At 26.9% G+C, this 21,748-nt stretch overlaps 1 protein-coding gene across 2 annotated transcripts in view; it reads right to left on the reverse strand.

The window, feature by feature from the left end:
• LOC113551184 (protein outspread) overlaps window positions 1–21,748 on the reverse strand; it is an 86,121-nt gene that overhangs the window by 51,067 nt on the left and 13,306 nt on the right. For both annotated transcript variants that reach the window (XM_026953268.1, XM_026953267.1), the window contains exons 2-3: window positions 17,744–17,824; window positions 2,783–2,848 (exon numbers count right to left, since the gene is read on the reverse strand). In XM_026953268.1, the coding sequence (XP_026809069.1) occupies window positions 2,783–2,848; window positions 17,744–17,824 (147 nt within the window). The remainder of the gene's footprint in view (window positions 1–2,782; window positions 2,849–17,743; window positions 17,825–21,748) is intronic.

Below are 21,748 nucleotides of genomic sequence, written 5' to 3' on the forward strand. Positions count from 1 at the left end.
ATCAAACTTGAGGTATTAACTGTGTTTATACTTTGTTTTCTACGGTATATTATATAAGAAATTTAAAATTTTAATATTTTACATTTTCATAACTTGTTTAAAAATTAAAATATCGTAAACATCATGAATTAGAAGTACAAATATTGTCTTTACTTTAATTTTATTATAGGTAAATTCCCTCTAATATTAAAGAATAAAGTTTATAACATAAAATTGGATCTGATGAACTCAGAACTTGATAGGTATATGTTGTACGCTTGTAACAAAACCAATATTCATTAAATATAGTGGGATGTTTTCTAAAAAAAATCACAATATTTCGATTATTGTTTCTTTTGCCGACGAACTTCGAACTATATATTATTATCTAGATTTGTCTGCTATTACACGTTCGGACAAAACACAACGCGGCGGCGGGCGCAAACGAGAGACGTATATATGTGTGTGTGCGTGTGGCGGGCGGCGGCACATCTCATCACAGACACAACACATACACACGTACACGCGGACACGCATATGTGTGAGGGAATGCGGTCGGGGCCCGGGCCGACGACGAGGAGTTAGTGCACATACATATACGACGACGCGCGGCACACAAGGTAGATGACCTTGGGATACGACCTCCATCGGGCCAGGTGAATGTTTGTATAATAATATTATTATATTATCCGACGTGTATACGGATAATAATAATAATATGTATCCCACCACGACGATGATGATTTTCGGGTAAACGATGGCGGCGACGACCTAATAGCCGATGGGGTAGATGGTGCAAGGTGTAGTTGCTGAGATTGAGATTAATCGTGAGAGAGTGAGAAGACGATCGCGCTGCACCATTGATCGGCCCTGCAGATTCGACACGATTTTATTATTGGCGAACTATCGACGGGCACACATTCCTCAACAACCGCAGTGATCACCCTTATTTGTTATAGCAGCATGAACACGTCACGACAGTTACGAGTTACATTTTATTGTTGATAGGGGTATTTTTTTTTAACTTGATATATTAAACATCACGTCTTTCAGTATATACGGAGATTGAGAGACCTATAAAATAATAATATATGGTTTTTCTGTGCTACACGTACAATACAGGGATCTGTATCATATAACAAAGATTTAAGACATAATAGTAATAATACATTATACGCGTTTCAAATCGATTAGCCTCTCTGTCGCCATCACCGAAACCACAATCATACTTATACATAATATATAATAGATTGCTGCACGGATGTCCGGGATACAATACAATTATATTATATACTTATACATTTTATAATACATATATTTCTATACTCTACATGGAATAATTGGAATATAGGCATCTTATATATCTACGAAAATGTTTCGTAAATATTATATTATTATTAATAATTAGGAATATTATATCCCAAGTTCTAATCGACACACCTGATCGTGGCGGCCGTAGTTAAAGAATAATGCACTTGTCTTATAGAGTAGGCACTGCTAGTTATGTTGTATGAAATTTTAATTACACCATTTTTATTTTTTATTTCCTGTATGGGTGGTTGTATATTATACCTATATAAGATCGGATGTCATATTGACGTACCGACGTTATTCAGACTGCAACAAGGCCAACTGCATTAACCAGTGACCACGATTGATTAATTTTTAATGTAATATACGTGTTTTAAACCACAACATTTCAACTACCTACAACTGTAACTACGATTTATGTAAATAAATATATTTTTCGTCAGTATTGTAATATTTTTTTTTTTAATACAACTTTGTTTCGACAAGAATGTTTTTAATTAGTATTAAGATAATACAAAGTATGCAATATAGCTTCTAGAATTTAATTATTTTTTGATCTATGAAATTAAAATTAAATTACTTTTGAATAAATAAACAGTATAAGCACTATATAACGAGTCTCGTATAAACAAGTTATTAGAAATATAAAATGAAAATAATTTTAAATAAGCTATTATTACAGACTATAGTAATTAAATAATGACTAATCATTATATTATAATGTATTTGAATCTAATATCAATTAGTATTGTAAACACGAGAATTTTGTTAAATACCATTAGACTACAATCTTATGTAAACCATGTGAAATACATTTATTTTATTGTATATTTATATTTATTTTCATCGTGTATTCGTGTTAATGATATTATTAACGTTTTTTTTAAAAATAAAAACTATTTTCTGAACGCTTTTTGAGATTGATTAATGATTTACTATAAATATTAATTTTTAAGTCTTAAGTAGGTATTTTTTTTAAAATTATTTTTAATATTCTTAACTATAAAAAGCAACATCGTAATCTATATGACATGCTCTTACCATATTAGACATTATTCATACCAAAAAAAAATAATCGAAAACATGTTTATTACTTTTATAAGTTTGAATACGTGAACTGGAAATATGAGCACACACAATTTTTTTTCGAGATTTCTGCTTAATTAGGTAATTAAATGGACAAATTTTTTACAATTAATAAATAAAGAAAACCCCGTAATGTTGGACTATATAAATTCGTGAATCGTGGGTACTTATTGCTGCAGGGTTTATAACACGAACGACAGAATGTCTATAAATACGCTACATATTACATATATATAATATATATATATGTGTGTATGTGTGTGTGTGTGTGTGTAAAACTCCGGACAATGCCAACAATTTCTCCAGCTGTCGCAGACCATATGGAAACCATTATAAATAAAAACTCGCAATGAGCTCACACATTTTGTGGCCTATATGAGATACGTTTAAGTATAGAAACACTCACATGTTCGTCCAGCGAATAAATCAGTTCTCCGTCGTCGAATAGCACGAACCACCTTCTCTGCCATCTCTGAAAAAAAAGATATAATTAAGTGATTACTATATGCTTGAGTCTGGCTCCAATTAATTATTTGTCTATGTTTTAGTGAAAAAAAAATATATTAATAGTCAAAATTCAAGGTTTTATGGTTAATCATTCGAGTTAAACTATAGTTTTAATCAAATATTCATTGTTAAATGATGATTATAATATTTAAGTTAATTTATTAGATCTTGATCAATCTATGGGTACAATACTATACAATGTTTGAAATATCATGTGCAGTTATTAACACGCAAAATTAACAGATTGGAGACAATGGTGTCAAAGTCAGTCCTTAGGGAACGTAGCCACGTAGGTGACTATCCCAATACCGTTAGACTAGGTAAACGCTGAAAAGAAAAACCAAATCATTCAATATTCTTATAACAATACACTGCAGTGATGGACGAGCCTCATGTAAAGCGAAGGCGAGGGAAGACTGAAAAGTATATAGTATATACTATATATACTCAGGAGTCTGCAAAGGAACGACAGATCAAATATCTCTGAATCTTAACCAAGCGCATAGAATATTATTATATTTTCTTTTTTCTGCAGACACATCAAAATTGGTAACAATATTATTATAATATCGTCAGTTCGACGGTGACGGGTATCTACTTATACCTTTATGGGTTGGTATTATATCTAGATCACCGTGTTCTTACATATATATATATATATATATTCTTACATAATATAATATGTACATTATCAAAAATATGATTCAGCAGTTGAGAGGATTCAATGGTATATTTATAATGGGTTTATTATATAAATTAAAATACAATATTGAAAAAAAAATGGTGTATATAAAAAATATTCATTCATAGGACGATTATTAAATAGGTATGTTAGATTTATGGAAAATAATAATAATAATATTAATAATTACTAATATTACTACACCACACTTTCAAATCTCAATGTTTGTACGTTTTTATTTTATGATTAACCGAAAACACCGGAGGTAATTATTTACATTTTCCGAGTACACAAACGACGCCGTAAATACACAATGTAGTTTTTCATACATATAACATAACATATCAAGTACATATTATTCGTATTTATTTATCGTACTGCTCGGGTAAAACTCTATGGGAAAACACTTGCTTAATAATGAGATTTTATACATCCTATATTTCGCACTGTTCTATAATTATGATTTGGCAACACGTGGGTAAAACTGCGTCGCCGATTTCTCTGTATTATAAAATGAGGATAATTGCGTGTACTTAAGGAGCGGAACGCCAGTGTGCTAATTACCTTTACCGCGTTATGTATGTTATTGTAGCCCAGTAAAAGGACTAGTTATCTTATTGTGGTCAAATAAAATGATAGTATTTAAGAAAGGTGAATGATGTATATACTATTATTATTCGTATGCTCATATGTGCAGCAGCATAGCACACTATCAACATTGAAAATATTGTCAAGTATTCTGAGGACCGTAAGACGTAACTGAAGCTACGGAAACGAAATAACGAGCCACCACGTTACAGTGAAAATAAAAAACATAATTAATTTATCATAATCATGTAGTTGTTTGACACAATGACGAAAGACGTATAATACACTAAAATTTATAAATAGGTAATTTAAAAAGGAGTATCATAGCTTTACACCTATATATAATTATATACAATAAATGTATTTTGTTATTAACCCGAATTTTAATACTTATGATACTTATCATAGGTAAGTACTAAGTAGGTATACCTACTACCTAGTATTATATTATATAAAATTTAATTAAAAGAATATTCACATCATTATTAGCAATAGGTGTTTGATTTTCCATATATTTATTATAATCTTAAAATTAATAATAAACTGTATTATAGTATGCTATATTAATAGTTTATTGTTAATTTTATCAAATATCAAGATATTTTATTATACATGTATTTAAATACTATAAAAAAAAAATTTACAAAAATATATTATAAATTTAAAACAATTTGTCGTAATAATTAAAAATATTCAAATACTTTTTTTTAAGTTTGTATAACTCAATAATATTTTTAAAATAAGAGTTTAATACTTATTATTGTAAAAACATAATAAACGTAAAACTGATTCAAATGGAGAGTTTCTTTAAAGTCCTTACTTATTATATATACCTATTATTGTTGTTGTTGTTATTACTTACTGCAGCTATATTATATAGCTATTGATTAATACGCCATAGTGCCATACTATAATAAAAATGTAATAAGAGTACAAAGTAATAGTGTACACATTAATATGTGGTTTTTTATCGTCGCCGTTTAACTTTAAGCTGTATATTTTAAAATTACTAAGTTTAATAAGCACTATAAAAATGCTTTGGCTGTGTAGCATAAATATAGTAGAATAGTACTCATAAAAATAAACGACCAATATTAACGAGTTAACATTTTGTATTTATACTTCAGATTCGATTTTCAATTACATTTCACCGATCCAGTGGTGCAGCTATGTCAGACAGCATATTAAATAAGTAACCAACTACAACCAAAGACATTATTTTTACTTTAAAAAAAACATGGCATACACACACACAAACTCGTAGTCATATATACAGATACATTTATTGTATTATATACATATATTTTAGTATGGATGCATTAAGCAGCCCTAATATGTAACCCTAGTTACATATTAATGTATTATTGTATATTTCATTTGAACCATATGATGTTCGAGACTAATGCAGCTTATTAATATTATATATGTCTTGAAAAAGAATGGGGAAGCATCATTTTGCGTTTAATCGTAATGAATAATGAAAATCTAATCTATCAACAAAAAAAACCTACTCGTCCTATTATAGGATAATAGCTTACATATCTATAAAAGCCACGTATGTTAAATAAAATTGTATTTATAAAACGTAGAAATGAACAAATGTATTATTATTATAACAATATAGATGTTCGTCAAGTAGCTGATTTAAAGACCAGCTGAGAAAACTTTCGGTAATTTAAGGTTTTTTTTACCTTATCTAAAACAATTAAAATTAATATCATATCATAGATTAAAGTTTTTGTTAGAAATGTATAATATATTTTATACACAAGTATTTAATACATGCAAAAACTAACGGCATACGCCATTTTATATGCAAGTAAAACAAAACCGGAATATCATGTAGAAGCGCCAAAGTTAACGCAATTACAATATTGTTAACATCTCAATTCTTAATTTTATACATAATGTTTCTTAATAGTATATCGATTTTGTAATAAAAGTTAAGTTAACTGATGTTTCTTGGCAATTTACCAGTTTCGTGTTTTTTGCGGCCTCTGTGTAGTGTGATAAAAAAAAAGTTTTGCAATCGATTTTTACTTTGCTATTTAACGTATATATGTATAAATTACATTGTAGATTTTACACATTATGAACAAGATTTTAAACAGAAACCCTTGGCGGGTTACGCAAATCATAATAACCCTCAAAAATCCTAAAACTAAATACTTATAAATTCGAATGATCTCAAATGGTGTAACAATCGAATTAATGATAACCCTATAAAATATTAGTTTAGATGGAAATATTAATATGACATACAATATTTTGAACATTAATATAGTTATATATATTATGGAATATGAAGTGATACATTTGTTCTGAAAATGTTATTAAGAAAAAATTGAATATTATATTAACATGAACTTGTTTAATTAAACAATCATAATTAATAATGTTTTAAATTAAAACTTTAAAATATTCTTAAGTATAAACAGCTCTATAGTTTATAGCTTTTATACGTTAAGAAAACGCAAACACAGAATCAAGTGCATTTTTATATGTACCTATTCATTTAAATCATAATAGTAAATATGATTCGTTTGATTTTTGATCATATCGAAATAGTACATAAAATAAATTATGTAGATTAGATATAAAATACTATTATTTTATTAGGTACAATTTATTTACTATACTATACATCTGATTTTGACAAAATATATATTAACAAATCAATCAAATTTTTGGAAATAGCTAATATTAAATTTACTTTATTACATTGCAGAAAACCTTGGAGATTGGAGAACATGAAATAATATATTTGTATACGAAGAAAAATTCCCAAAACCACTAAAAGTATTCAATTTGTTTATTGGTGACAATATTAAATCATTAAAATCTACAACTATCTGATCTCATCTTATGTACACATACTATGTGCTAATGTTTGGATGTAGATCGAATTTTTAAAAGGACTGCGTCATACACAGCTGCACAATGCACACAAATATATAATTTAATCGAAACAAAAATAATAACACTACATAATAATAGACATTTTATACATTAATTGTAAATAGTGAAATTTGTTTTGCAATAAAAAAAAAAAATTTAAGCTACACACGAGTAGTATATTTTACCATATTATATATGAGTAATTTTCCACATATGAATTATAATATTATAAATATAAGATGCGTATTTTAATTATATATGCATATCATACTAACACCACTCAAGTACTCTACTTAAAATCTAAAACTATATTAGGTTACCTGAATTACTTACAAATTGCAGTTATATCAATATGCATATAAGTTTAGAGCAGGAGCTAAAAATATATCGATCGATCGAAAAAAGAAGCGTACCCCTCAAATATCCGACTGACGAAAATTATGACGTGCTATGATATGTGAACTAGCTAACTCGAGTACAATGAACCCATTTGGCAGTGAGATGATTGTTTATTCACACATACATATGCATTTGAGTGTGCGGGTCAAGTCAATCCAACATACATATAAAGAATATAGAAATAATAATAAAAACAAATCGCCCATCATATATTCCCTCTTTTGTGAATGCATATTATTATGCACACATGCGGTCTTCAATAATGGAATTGGATTGATAACGCCAGAGAAATAGTACAGAGGTCCCCGGGTGGGCGCAGTTATATTTACATTACATATATACATATATAGGTACCTATGCTATTGGAAATTAAATTCAAATAGTGCTACATACCAATATTATAATGATATGAAGAATAGTAGCGGTTCTTTTAATCCAACAAAATAAATATGACTTGATACATTTTTGAAATTTTAATTACGCTTACATTGATTGGTTTTACTATTCATATAATATAACTGCATTTATACCTCGGAGATTCGTGGTGAGCATAATATATTATTATGTCTAAGTATAAAGAGTTTTACAATAGAAAAAAATATATGGAAATTGAAACATTGGAATTAACTACTGAAAATATACTATAGAAAGATAAGATACTATACATTTTGATAATAATATTGTTCCTTATTCATTATATTATATAATAGTATAATATTACTCGATACAAATTGTGTTTCAAAATTATACCCAATACTGAAATTTATAGCTGTAAAAACTTCTTTAGAAGATAATATACTTTAAATCACTAAAAATAAATTAATGAACCAAAATAAAACGGGTCTATAAAAACAAAATTATTCTTAATTTAAAATTATTTCTATTAGATTATTACATAATAAATGTTGGTGTAAATCTGTATATAGTTTAATACGACTCACATGATATTGTATTAATTTCCATGCGCATATGTGTACATGACCCAATTATAATCCTTCACACTGATTAATCTCGCTTTTTCCAGCATGTGACTTCCGTTTTCAAGTACCCCTCAATGTATATAAAAAACAAATTTAACACAATCTGCCTTCTGACCTACTTATTATTGTAAGTTATAACTATTATTTCCCACTCTCATCTTAAACTAGTCACGCCTACATACTAATATTATTATAAATGCAAATTTAAACACATGAAATTAAAACATAATAAAACAATATTATATATAAGAATATATAATTTTAAAATACCTTTGATAGAATAATAAGGAGAAATTTAGGTTGTCTTAATAATAATCTATAACTTACATTTATAATATAATAATTAACTGGACAAATAAAGTATTACTGAATAAATAAGTTAAAATTTAAAAAGAATCGATTTGATCATAAATTGAAGGTCAATGTAGTGTAATATATAGCAGGGATAGGTACTTAGTATTAATTACAAATGTAGTTACCATTGTTTTATTGAAATTAACAGCTGTCTGCACGATAATACATTTATTGTAATAGTATGGAATTGAAATAATTATCTATATTTACGAACGGCTTTATTGGCAAATTAAATAAGCGAATTACATAATTATTTTATTTAACTTTATAATAATATACGCTATAAACATGTACCTATTGGCTATTTGATTTGTTTATCAATTTATTATTATCACAAATCACTAAAGTATTTCTTCATTTTAAACTTATACATGAAATATAAATTCACTTGATTTGAGCATAGGGTAGTCTATTTAAGAGTCTACACTTAATATTTTAAAAATACAATTTTACATAATTTGATGTAATTCAAAAACAGCTGGTTTTAAAAAAAAATTCATATTTTATATCGAAAATATTTTTAATTTTTTAAAAGATAACATTTAAAATTTTGAATTCCAAACCAAAATATTTTCTTGGTTATTTTGGTGTATAAAAATTAAATGTTTAATGATTTAGTTATAACTTTATAATTAATTAAAATGTTAGTCTTCTTAACTAAGTTTTAAATATTTATAAGTTATAATTAATCAACTAATCGTTAGAAATTTAACTTTTTATATGTATCAAAATATTCTGACTAGGTAGCAATATTGACTTAAAAATATGTTATCATTCAAAAAAATTAAACAACTTAAAATTTGATAGTACTAAATAATATATTTTTTACAAAAATTCAGTTTATGACAATAAAATTATGTAAAAAAAATTATTTTCAGAATAATGGTTGTAGACAGTTAAATGGATCACCTTGTGTAACTTTAAAATTTATGTATAAGTAAAATTATAATTAAATATGATGGTTTAATTGATATTACCATTATTATTATATTTAAAACATAAAAACACGCTAAAAATAAAAAGCCATTCCTATGATAAAAAAAAAAATGTATCAAGTTTGATTCAGAAAAATAAATATTTTTTAAACTATTTAAATTATATGCACATGAAACGTGAGAACCAGAAAACATTTAGAGAACCCTGTTGTTGATTTGGTTTAACATATAATAGCATATCTAATATATTAATTAATAAAATTAAAAGATAAAGTAGATAATAATAATTTTTATAAATTTATTTTTTTCTTATAATATATTATAATAATAATATAATATTCTTATATATTACTATATATTACTATAATAATATTAATTATAATTAATAATTATTATTATTATTCATTTTTATTAACTAATAAAAATTTATACTGTTTTAATTTATAACTAAAAATATATTAAGGTATCAAACGATATATAATTGACAATAAATTATGATTTATATAGCGTATACAATATTAATTATTATTCTTAGTATTGATTGTCATATATCATAATATGAAAAATAACTAGATATTTTTTTTTATCCTTTTTATTCATAACATTATTATTTTGAATGGAACAATTAAGTAATACAGTTTTTTTCTTCAAATATAGTAATTATTGATTACATGCTGATTAAAACCTGATATGAACGTGTAGTTTACCTACTCGACAGTTTTAATGTAAAAATAAATATTTAAAAATCCAAACATTTCTGCTATCACAGCAAAAAAGATACGCATGTATCATCAAAGTTTATCTGAATTTTCAAGGACATATTAAATACATGTTACCTTTTCTACTACCATGTTATGGACACCACTGCCTGTTAGCTCAGGGCAAATTACACTTTAATTACCGGTTTGAAAAAAAATTATAACAACAATAAAACGTGAACGAATCGTGCGTTACAAAATCGTTAACAAATTGTTAGTATAATAACACAACACCAAACTAGTATCAAGGTCGATGAAATACAATATAAAATACTTTGGCTGTAAAGCGTGATGACTCGGAAAAACGTTTAAGTTTGAAATACCAAGTGCGAAAAAAATCCCAAGTAAATTTAATGAATGTATGATTTTATGGGTACGATCTGATGACAGGTTACTTGACGGATAAATCCATTTCAAGCGGCTGTCCTTAACATCGGTAATATAGTGTAAAGTAAACGTATAATATACGCGTGAAGTACAAGAAAAAACACCTAAACAACATCGACACCAGGCTAGTTAAGTCCAATTATAAGAATATTCATTTTACGTGTTACGATAGCAAATTGGAATTACTAAACTTTAAAATATATTTGAAAGAAATCACCAATACCACATGGCACATATTATATACAATAAACCTTATTTTTTTAATGCTTTTTCAAAAAAAAAAATGTTAAAGCCTGATTGCCTGAAGTATTATAAAACATAAAATCTAGTCATTAAAATGATGAATCCGCTCGACGAGACTTGCAACCTTACTGTAATACGCATCAATATTTAATGCATACTTAGATATACGTGAATTTACTGCCACTGCTGCAGTCTACTCGTTAATATTTCGAACGATAATATTATGTTCTACTCACGATGTTATTGCAGTATTTATCTTTCATAAGTGTAAATAAATGTCTACGTCACGGGATAGGTTTTATGTATGTGGAAAATCCTCGTTTCACTTATAAATACCTGCGGTATTATTATAAATCTGAGTTAATACGATATTGCGGTATAAACATTAATATATATATATATATTAAATATATTCTGAATTGATGCGAGCTTAATATTATAACCATACCATATAAACTATAAACCATAAACGTATATTAACGAATTCATCTCAATATAACAGCTTCATTTGACATTCATACTACTGCTGGCCACTAAGATAAAACTACATATGATTCGAATTTATCAGTTCCGCTGAGCGGCTCTGATCGTGCTCAAGACGTGCTCAGCATGCTTACCGCGTAAAACTAAAATACCGCAATTCCGTGTGTTTACACTTGTGTGTATGCACTATGCATATTTCAACGCATTTTTTTCATACCATTTTGACAATTACACGCATTTTCAGCATTTTATGCAGAAATTGCGATTAAATCAAGCGGCCGCCGAAGGTCTCTTATCCCGAGTCCGTACAGTGAAAGTATACCTATACTATACCTACATGTTTCCTTTCCACCAGCTCTACTATGCCGCTGCACACGGTCAAATCGATAAGTCATTATATTCGTGTCATACATAAAATACACATACACAAGTGCACATACGCACGTGTAGCGTTTTAGTATGATTAAAAAAAAAAAAATACGTATAAGTAGATACACGCCAATACATGGTAATAATGCAGTTATTGCAACGATGGAGCCTTGATCCTACATGCATTATATATTATCAGCATTTTATTATGATATACGCCTGTATAAACCACTACTAACTCTGATTAAACACGATGTCAATCTGTTTTTGGGGTATAACGGAGAAACTTAACGAATAATACTATATAATATTGGTCACCGTCGCCTTATAGTTATATTATAGAATATAGATATATACATAATATATATAATACAGTATATTATAGTATTCGCGTTAAAAAAGTCTACTCTATTACGACGTACATTACGACAAACATCTACCTATATAGTATCATATATATAGGTACTTTATTTTTCTGCGAGTATATAATATTATTAAATTATTGGTGTAAGCTACGTGATATGGCATGTATTTTTACGTTTCACAGAACATAATATTATATAATCATGTACATTTTACCGAATGCAGTAAACCTGTTGACGACTGAGTACTTTCTGAATATAGTTACTAATTATAATTTTAATAGATTGAGTATGTAGATAAATACGTTAAAAGTAAAGTTTTACATTACTAAAATAATATTTATCTTTCAAACTGCGAATATATTAGGTCTATATCTTTTACAAATAGGTCGATCTTTATATGAACCAATAAATTCCAGCTATTTCAGCTAATTTTTCTTATAAAAATTGTCGAAACGATAGGATTCTCGTTTTATAATATGGTATATACCAACGACGGTAACAATAGTATAATTCGATTTGTTGTAGAAACTTAACGTTTCTATATAGTGTGCATACTGCATACATATATTTAAATCTATAATATAATAGTCAACATCGTTTGATTTCAACATCATTGTATTATTTATATTGATCTATAAATATTTATCCGGTGTGGATCTGGCCTTCGTCACACGCCGAATGCCAAAAAAGGGGGGCTCGATACATGGCCTAGTCTAGCCCACACGGCACAACAATGCGAAATGCACGTAACGACAACGATGATGTTTCCCACCCGTCCATAGCATATATGCCCTATGCGCACGCGAGCCATCCTCATTTGGTAACATCGATGTACCTATATAATATATTATATTAGGTTTATACAATTATTTGACGATGAAGACGACTGTTCGACCGGCGGCGTATGATAATATGTGTACGCGTTTCGTCGGGATAGGCACGCACCGCACACTGTCCTTCCAGCGACGCCTACTCGAAAAGACAATACGTCGTTCCTGCGTATACCGATCATAATTATTGTATTGCATATTACTGTTATTATTACTATTATTATATATATATCAATGATGAAGAAGAAAAATCCTACGTATACACACACACACACACTAAATAAAGGGCGTTGTTGCTATATATTACGTCATATTAAAAGAGGAAAAACAAACGGGATGCGTATTCCAACAACGAAGATGTGGTATTTGTCACGAGACGCAGCCTCTATAGTTAGAAGATTGGTCAGAAAAGACGTCTAATTCAACGGAAAATATACGTTTTTGAATGCGAACAAATTCAAATAATCGAAAATATTTGCATATTATATTTTAACAAGTTTTTGAAAATGTATATATTATTATAATTAACACAGTAGCCAGGATTTTAAAATGGGGGAGGGGCAAACCCAAAATACTAAAAATACATAACCAACAATTATTTTTAATAATTTAAATTTTGTTTCATTTTTATATTGAGTTGATACAGCCGATGAGAAGGCTACGCCACTGAATAAACAATCATAATTTGAATTTTTTTTCCACTTTTTACCACTTCCTATTAGTAAATTAATATCTAGATTTAAAATAGTGATTAAAGTTATTGGTTATTATACTTATTTAATTATTTTAAAAATTATGTAACAATAATGTATACAAATACTGCTAACCTACTATACACTAATATACTGTGTACTATAATAAATTTTAAATATTAAAATCATACTAATAATTAATTATGTATACCAATATACCATAATAATACCATGTTAAACGAGATATTTTTAGGTATAATAAATTAATGAAGATATATATTATATCTGTTGCTGCAGATGATACGCAAAAATGAGATAGAAATATGAATACTCAATAAATTTGTATCATTTTTAAAATACAAATTCGTCAACAACGAAATCTATAATGTTAGATCTGTATAATATATATTGTATGATTATAAATATGAAAAAAAAATCATCTGTTACGTGCTTGTTCGGGTTGACTGACGACCGAAGTCACGTCGTCTTCGTCGTCGCTGTCGTTGTCTTTGACTCCAGCCACTATCCGTGTTTGGTGTTTTTTTTTTCATCACATGTATTATTTTCCTTATTTTTTGACCGTTAATTTTTTCAACTACGGTCGTCTTCCGTTAATAACAATACTACGTGACGAACACGTATACCCATCCTGTTTCTGTTCTTACTCCGGGTATAGGAATACAACAACGAACAAGAAGTGTATACGTATTACCTACGTTGCATATATATATATATATTCCATACCGAGTAACGTATAATAATATTATATTATTATATTTTCTATACAGGGTGTGCGCGTTGTCTTAAGCGATAACGGGCACGCATCTTGCGTGAGTATTCAAAATATTTATAAATATTAAAACATGATGACAGGGTAGAGCACCGTAATTTCATATCACTAGAGGAATTACGTAAATACACAGTTTATTATTTATAACAGTGCGACAATGAAGACTCAAGGAATACATACTGAGCAATAAGCATAATGAGTACAGGGCTGAAAGACTAAAAAACGAAAAGATTTCTTCTATACAAGGGATATAGAGTATGGGCTGTGTGCGTTTTTCAAATACTGAAATAAATTTTCTTTAAAACAGGCAGAAAAATGCCTGCATATGATATCATTCTGTAAAGCACGCCATGAGAATGAAAAATAAGTGATGACGATTGTTCGGTAAAACGCATCAAATTATCTCCTATTGAAACATTTGAAACAACTGCTCCCCGTAGACGACCGACAACTATCGAACTGGTTTCGTTAAAATAGTGTATATATTTTTTACTCTTCATGTCTCTCGTGCACTGCAGTCCATTTAGTATATTGTATACTCACTACTCGTCATATAAATGTACAATATAATCTTTAACACAGGTTGTCTTAAATTAAAATACGATACATCGATATGCACGACAATGTGCCTATACCCAGCAAATTGAACGATGTAGACGATAATAAAACATTATTATTTGAATTTGAACAATAACTAAATGAATTAATAAAAAAAAAACACCTATGGGAAAGAAATATAATAATAATTTATTAAATACAAATTATACGCAGAAGTGATATAATATAATTAATGAAGATTCGACTATATACTCAATAACAAGTCAATAGGGGAACACAGTAGTATATCATAAATACATGTAACATGCCTAAATGTAAATAATTATAATTAATATACCTACTATTTATGTTAAAAAAGAAAATAGCTATCTTATGGTATAAAAAATGAAAAAATTCAGAAATTATATTTTCAAATTCTGAAAGTAAATTATTTTTCATTCTTTGATTTTTCAATTATTACACTACATACATCAATATTATATCAAACATCTAAGCAATTATAAATAATTTTAAAACAAATTACGTCATACGTTTGATTATGCCAGGTGACATTTAAGGAATACACGAACAGATTATGTTACAGTATTTGTGTCATATTTACGCATAACCACAATCTGCTAATATGACTTGCCATATTGATTTATTTAAATAGGATTTTAACAAAATAATACTATATGATTGTAAAAAGATAAACATTTAAACTAATTATTACTCATATTTTTAATAAAAAAAAACGTTTACCGTTTTCTACTTTATTTGAAAAGAAAAAATATATTCATAGGTACTTTTAAAATAGTTATATGATATTCAATAATTTTTAAAATCATTTCAATACTGTACTTAAAAACTACATATTCACAGAAAAATAAAACCGTATAGCTTAATAGTATTTTAATCAAACAAATAGATTTTAAAAACCACATATTTTTTTAATAAACCTATTATAAAAAATGAATAATAACAATATTAATACATGTCATATTTACTAATATTATTAATTTAATAAACCAAATAAAACAGTTTATATTATAATTCTTTCAATCATTTTTATGATTTATTGAGTTTATAAATTGTTATTTACTGGTGTTTATTAATTTATTATTATGTATTACATAATAATTTATAAATTACTTTTATATTACATAAAGATAACCTCAGATCGAAACTAGTAAATTTCTCATTAAAAATATAATACTATTATTGATTGTAAAATATTATTTTTAAACCATTTATTCATGTGTTATAATTCAATTTTTTTTAATATTTAATCAGTATACCGCCGTTGCAATATGCGAATATACTTATAGTAATGAGTGTGAATAACTTAACACTTTTAACAGAACAAAGTGTGAACCGAATTATAATCATCAACATTTTATCCTCGCTCAAATAAATTGCATTCAAAATAATTTTTTTTTTTTGTTCGTAGATTTTTGTAATTTTATAAAAATCCAATGAGTTTGTTGACTTTTAAAAAAAAATGTTTAGTTTTATACCTTACACTTAAAGTATACGATTTAAGATAGGTATAATGAACGTTTTGTTTTTAAATAGTAACATAACCTAAAAGGACTATGACAGAATCACATGAATATACATATAAGTATAGACAGGTATGCAGACACGTTACGAAAACAATAGGCAATTTTCGCTAATCACAATAACACGAAAAAAACACATCAAAGTAGACTTCATATAAAAGTCTTCTGGTATTTAGATTCTTACTACGTTTATAATGTTATGTACCACAGTCATTAATTTTTACTAGCTCACACACGACATTCGTGAACAATGTATGCATACTGCAGTGTACAGGGGAAAAATGATAATAAACAAAATTATCTCGAAGTAAAAAAAAAATACAAGTTGTGATCATTACTGCATTATTATGGTAGGCCATTATTATATTTATATACACACACTGACCACGACCAACTGTTGTAATAGTTCTCTTCTTATCCCATTCAAAACGTAATTATGGTCAAAAACTTTCTGATAAAAAAAAGAGAAACCAAAATAATATCATCTATCCCTTAGGTGAAAACATCATTGATAACTTTCACTATTTCCGATCGACTGGTTTTTGCGATTCAAAAAAATGTCTACCAGGTAAAAAAAACCTGATTCGCGAGGGATTAATGGAGCAAAACAATACTGTTTAAAATAAACAAATTCGTTATTTTATAATTCTATAAATAATTCACTAAAATTTAGATATTTATTATTTCACAATGACAGCAAGATATTTTTCATCCGAATTAAATAAAACTAAATATCTAATGGCTAACCATGAAATCTAATAATGTTAATTTATTAAAAACTACAATTATATTAATATTATCATGGTTTAAAATTGGACGACTTAACAAGTTAAAAACAAAATGATTCATCGATGTTTTGAAAAACTTAAAACTTTTTTTATAATACGTACACAAATGTCTACAACACATTTATTTGTAATATCTATCAATTATTTTAAAATTATATTTTCAATGTAACATAAACAAGTATAAAACAGATGAAACATAAATATATTTTAAAATATTTACTTTTGTTCGATTGATGGGGTTGGTGAAGTCTCGCCCAGGCGCAACGAATAAATATCCGCATTTCACAGCCTTTCTCGTAGCCTGAAACAAAAATTATAATAACATAATATATTATTATCGAAATAAAAACGCATTAAACTTGAATGCATATTTTATTATTTTGTGAAATTAAAATAGAGAAAATAGAGAAAATATTGCTTCAATAATTATTGAAACAATTCTAAAAAATCAAACCGTAATAATAATATATTATCTAATAAAAAAATAATACAACTGTTTCTACATCGGTAATTATTATCAGTAATAACCATTATTCGTTATTCATAAGTTTTTGAAAACATTTTGGCAAATACAATCCAGTGAAGTATAAAATCAACATAACTTCCTTATCTAGCTTCATCTTGTATAAACAGGTCAAAAGGTTATAATTTGCCTACAAGTCAACGACACGGTTGTAGTATAGCATAGTCGGTATATACTCGTATATGAATATAAGCACTTGTAGGTCTTCTATAATTCATTACCTGTCATATCTGATGGATTATTGAGAAATTTTAACGACTTCTTAGATTTATCACAGGATTAGTGAAAGAAAAGGCTTAACAAGGAAGACTTTCGACACGCATTTTGCTCTAATTTTAATTGTATTTAAAAAATATTAAAGTTTTAAAATTTAATAAATACAATACGATAAATATTAAATATATTTACTTGCTTAATATACAAAATGTAACAGGACTATTTAAAAATATAGTAACATTTGTATTGGAAATTTTTCAAATAGTATCGTTACACCTTATATATTAAGAGAATAATACAATTAACCAACGAAAACAACATATATTATAATTATATCTATAAATTAGATGTAATTTTCTATCCTGCTATACAGCTATACTACTGTTTTGTTGTTCGACCTAAGCTAACGAGTGTTGTAAACAGCAAAGTAATTAAAAAAACAGTTGTTTTATTATTCGCCCAGACGCGCGACGTAATAAGCATGTTTCAATGTGGTCGCGAAAAAAAATTAAATTACACCTATTCAGTTGCACCGTTGTGCGTAAAAGTATTGTTGGCATGAACCGTGAAACCGTCACAGCGAGTTTTCAAATTCTCGTTTTACATGTATATTTTACATATAACATTTATATTATTTATGCACAAATAGTGTGAAAAAACAACACGTTTGAATAATATGCGATTCATATTATCGTCATACACTCATACCGGCCAAACTTCGAATTTTAAAAATTTTTAAAGGCTTTTAGATTTAGATGCTCGATATATTTTTAAAGATAACTACCTAGTAACTACTGTAGATATCTATTTTTTCTAATACAAAAATTACGTATGATTAAGTTCATTTTTCGTATTCTGTTAAGATAGGTGTCTATTTACTGTTTTTAAATTTATCTAACATAAAAAAATACAACCATTTTTAAATTATTAGAAATCTAAATTACATAACGTTAAATATTTTTACTTAGAATTATTTAAACTTAATACCAATATTGAAAAATGATAAATATATTGTATGTAATTTTATAATTTACCTATTTTTGTAAGTGTCTACTTATATCTGGTATTGTTCGTTAATTAAGAATTAAACAAATAAAACAATGTCACTATCAACAAGTATACTTGTATATTACGATATGTTATATTAACTAACGTGATTAACGAAATTATAATTTAAAAAATCCGAAAGATAAACCACGGCACTACCGTAGTTATAGCAATTATTCTCAAAAATAACAGTTGAAATTATCCTCGGGTGCTCTATTTAGTTTCTAAAACCCAACACCTATATGTTCCAAATACAAGTTCATGATATTAACGTTATATTATAACTCGTCTGTGTAATATATATTTTTTACCAAAATAATTTAGGATTGTATTACGTTCTACTAAAAAAAAAAAAGTATAGAGAAAATCGCAATTACTTATATATTATAGATTATAATATAATAATATTCATACGCGTGTGTGTTGACATTTATTTCTCGTTCGTTTTATACAAACCCGTTGCTGTCTGAACATTATTTATTGTACGAACAGTATAAAAAAAAAATAATAACACTATATATTATACATTATTATATACATCACCACGTTCAGAACTACTCGCATTGCAACACATTTGACTCAAATAGTATAAATATATATTATATATATATATATATATATATTATTATGTACCTATCATATAATATTGTAATATTATACATACAGGTATTAAATGCATAATTTTATGATATTAAACCGCTGTTGTTGCTAGTGTTGTGAGTCGGATACTATATCGTACATTCGATCAACATATTGATTGATAATTAAATAAAAAGGTTCAGCTTCAAAAGTCTATAACAAGTAGACCTCGGTGAACAATGGAAAAAGTTTCGACGGGGCTAGGTAAATTGAGTCCGAAATACCGTTTTTGTGGTAAACTGAGTCCCGGATTTGAAAAGGTATAAGGTAAACTGAGTTATAATATGTTTAGTTTCCAAAACAGCACATTTTCTTTCTCACTTTTACAGGCTTAGTACTATCTATTATGTTAACATAACTAACGTGGTTAAAAATGTGCTTTTTTTTTGTTTTTGATATTTAATATAAATCATTACGTAATTGTACATAAAAATCACAATTAATTAAATATATAATATAAAAATTTAAGTCATTTTTTTTTTATTATTACTATTTATTGTTATTATATACATAATAACAATGTATTTAATATGTTCTTAACAAATTCAAATCTTGAAATATTTTTATTTTCATATTTCAACATTTCTTGTCTCAAAAAAATATTTTTTGTATTGTTATTTTTTTTATTTTAATTACCTTTTTTACTATATATTTATATATATATATATATATATTTGAATGTATTTAAATAAGCAAATCGGTAATCTATAATCATTAATTGGTGACTGGTTATTTTACAATACTCATTGAATGTAGAGAATTATTATTTTTAAGTAAGTACATCGTTGATTTTATAAATTATTTTATTGAAAAATATTATTAGTCAGGACTCAGTTTACCTAGCACGTTTTTAAATTTTCCGAACTCAATTTACCTAGCCTCAATATCCACCCAATTATTTGGGACTCAGTTTACCATTCCCGGTTTCGACTATATAATGTAGTATTTATATGTATACTATACCTTACTATAATACATATACCTACATAGTATGCCAATATTGACAATATGTTTCCAATGACACTATATATAATATAGATTATGTAGAATATGTTTTAAACAGTGAGCACTGCAAGTTCATCGACCTACACAGTCCTTGAAATTATATACTAACTTTTATCAGGCTTAAAGTATTAATAGTAAATCATATCTTAAAATAACATACCAATCATAATTAAAATTATTCACACTTAGGCTTTCATGAGTAAAACCTTTATCAGTTATAAAAATTTTTGGTTTTAAAAAAAGTTATAACTTAAAAATATGTCTCATTTTTATTAATATGATTAAAGTTTACTTACTATACAAAATTAATACCATAGTACTTCTATGGATAATAAATATATAAATATATAAGGTACTAATAATTTTATTTTTTAATAACAGTTTAAGTAACATTTTTTTAAATAATTCGTACTTAAATTTCTCGTTTGAATATAATCGATCCAAGATTAATTATTATTTCCTACGTAAAAAAGCAGTTAACTATTTAAGTATTTGGTCATAACTTGCGTTAATCGAATTCAGTCAAACACATACAATCACCAAGAAATTTGTATGTATTATAATAATAATGCAAAATAAAGTAAAATAGGTGCTGAGAGTATAATATGTGTGTATCTACGTAAAAAATTGTTTCAAAATGTACATTCTACGAACTATTAGACCGGCCTAATCATAGCATTGCAGCGTGTTTGGTGCATAGAGCCATAGACTGCACTCGTTTTATATATTAAAAAACGGGTAGTCTATGAGATTTTAAACGTAATTATTACAAGCATTTCCCTGCCCGTAGTTCCC

Source organism: Rhopalosiphum maidis, chromosome 2 (genome assembly GCF_003676215.2).
Source record: "Rhopalosiphum maidis isolate BTI-1 chromosome 2, ASM367621v3, whole genome shotgun sequence".
Classification (NCBI taxonomy): domain Eukaryota; kingdom Metazoa; phylum Arthropoda; class Insecta; order Hemiptera; family Aphididae; genus Rhopalosiphum; species Rhopalosiphum maidis.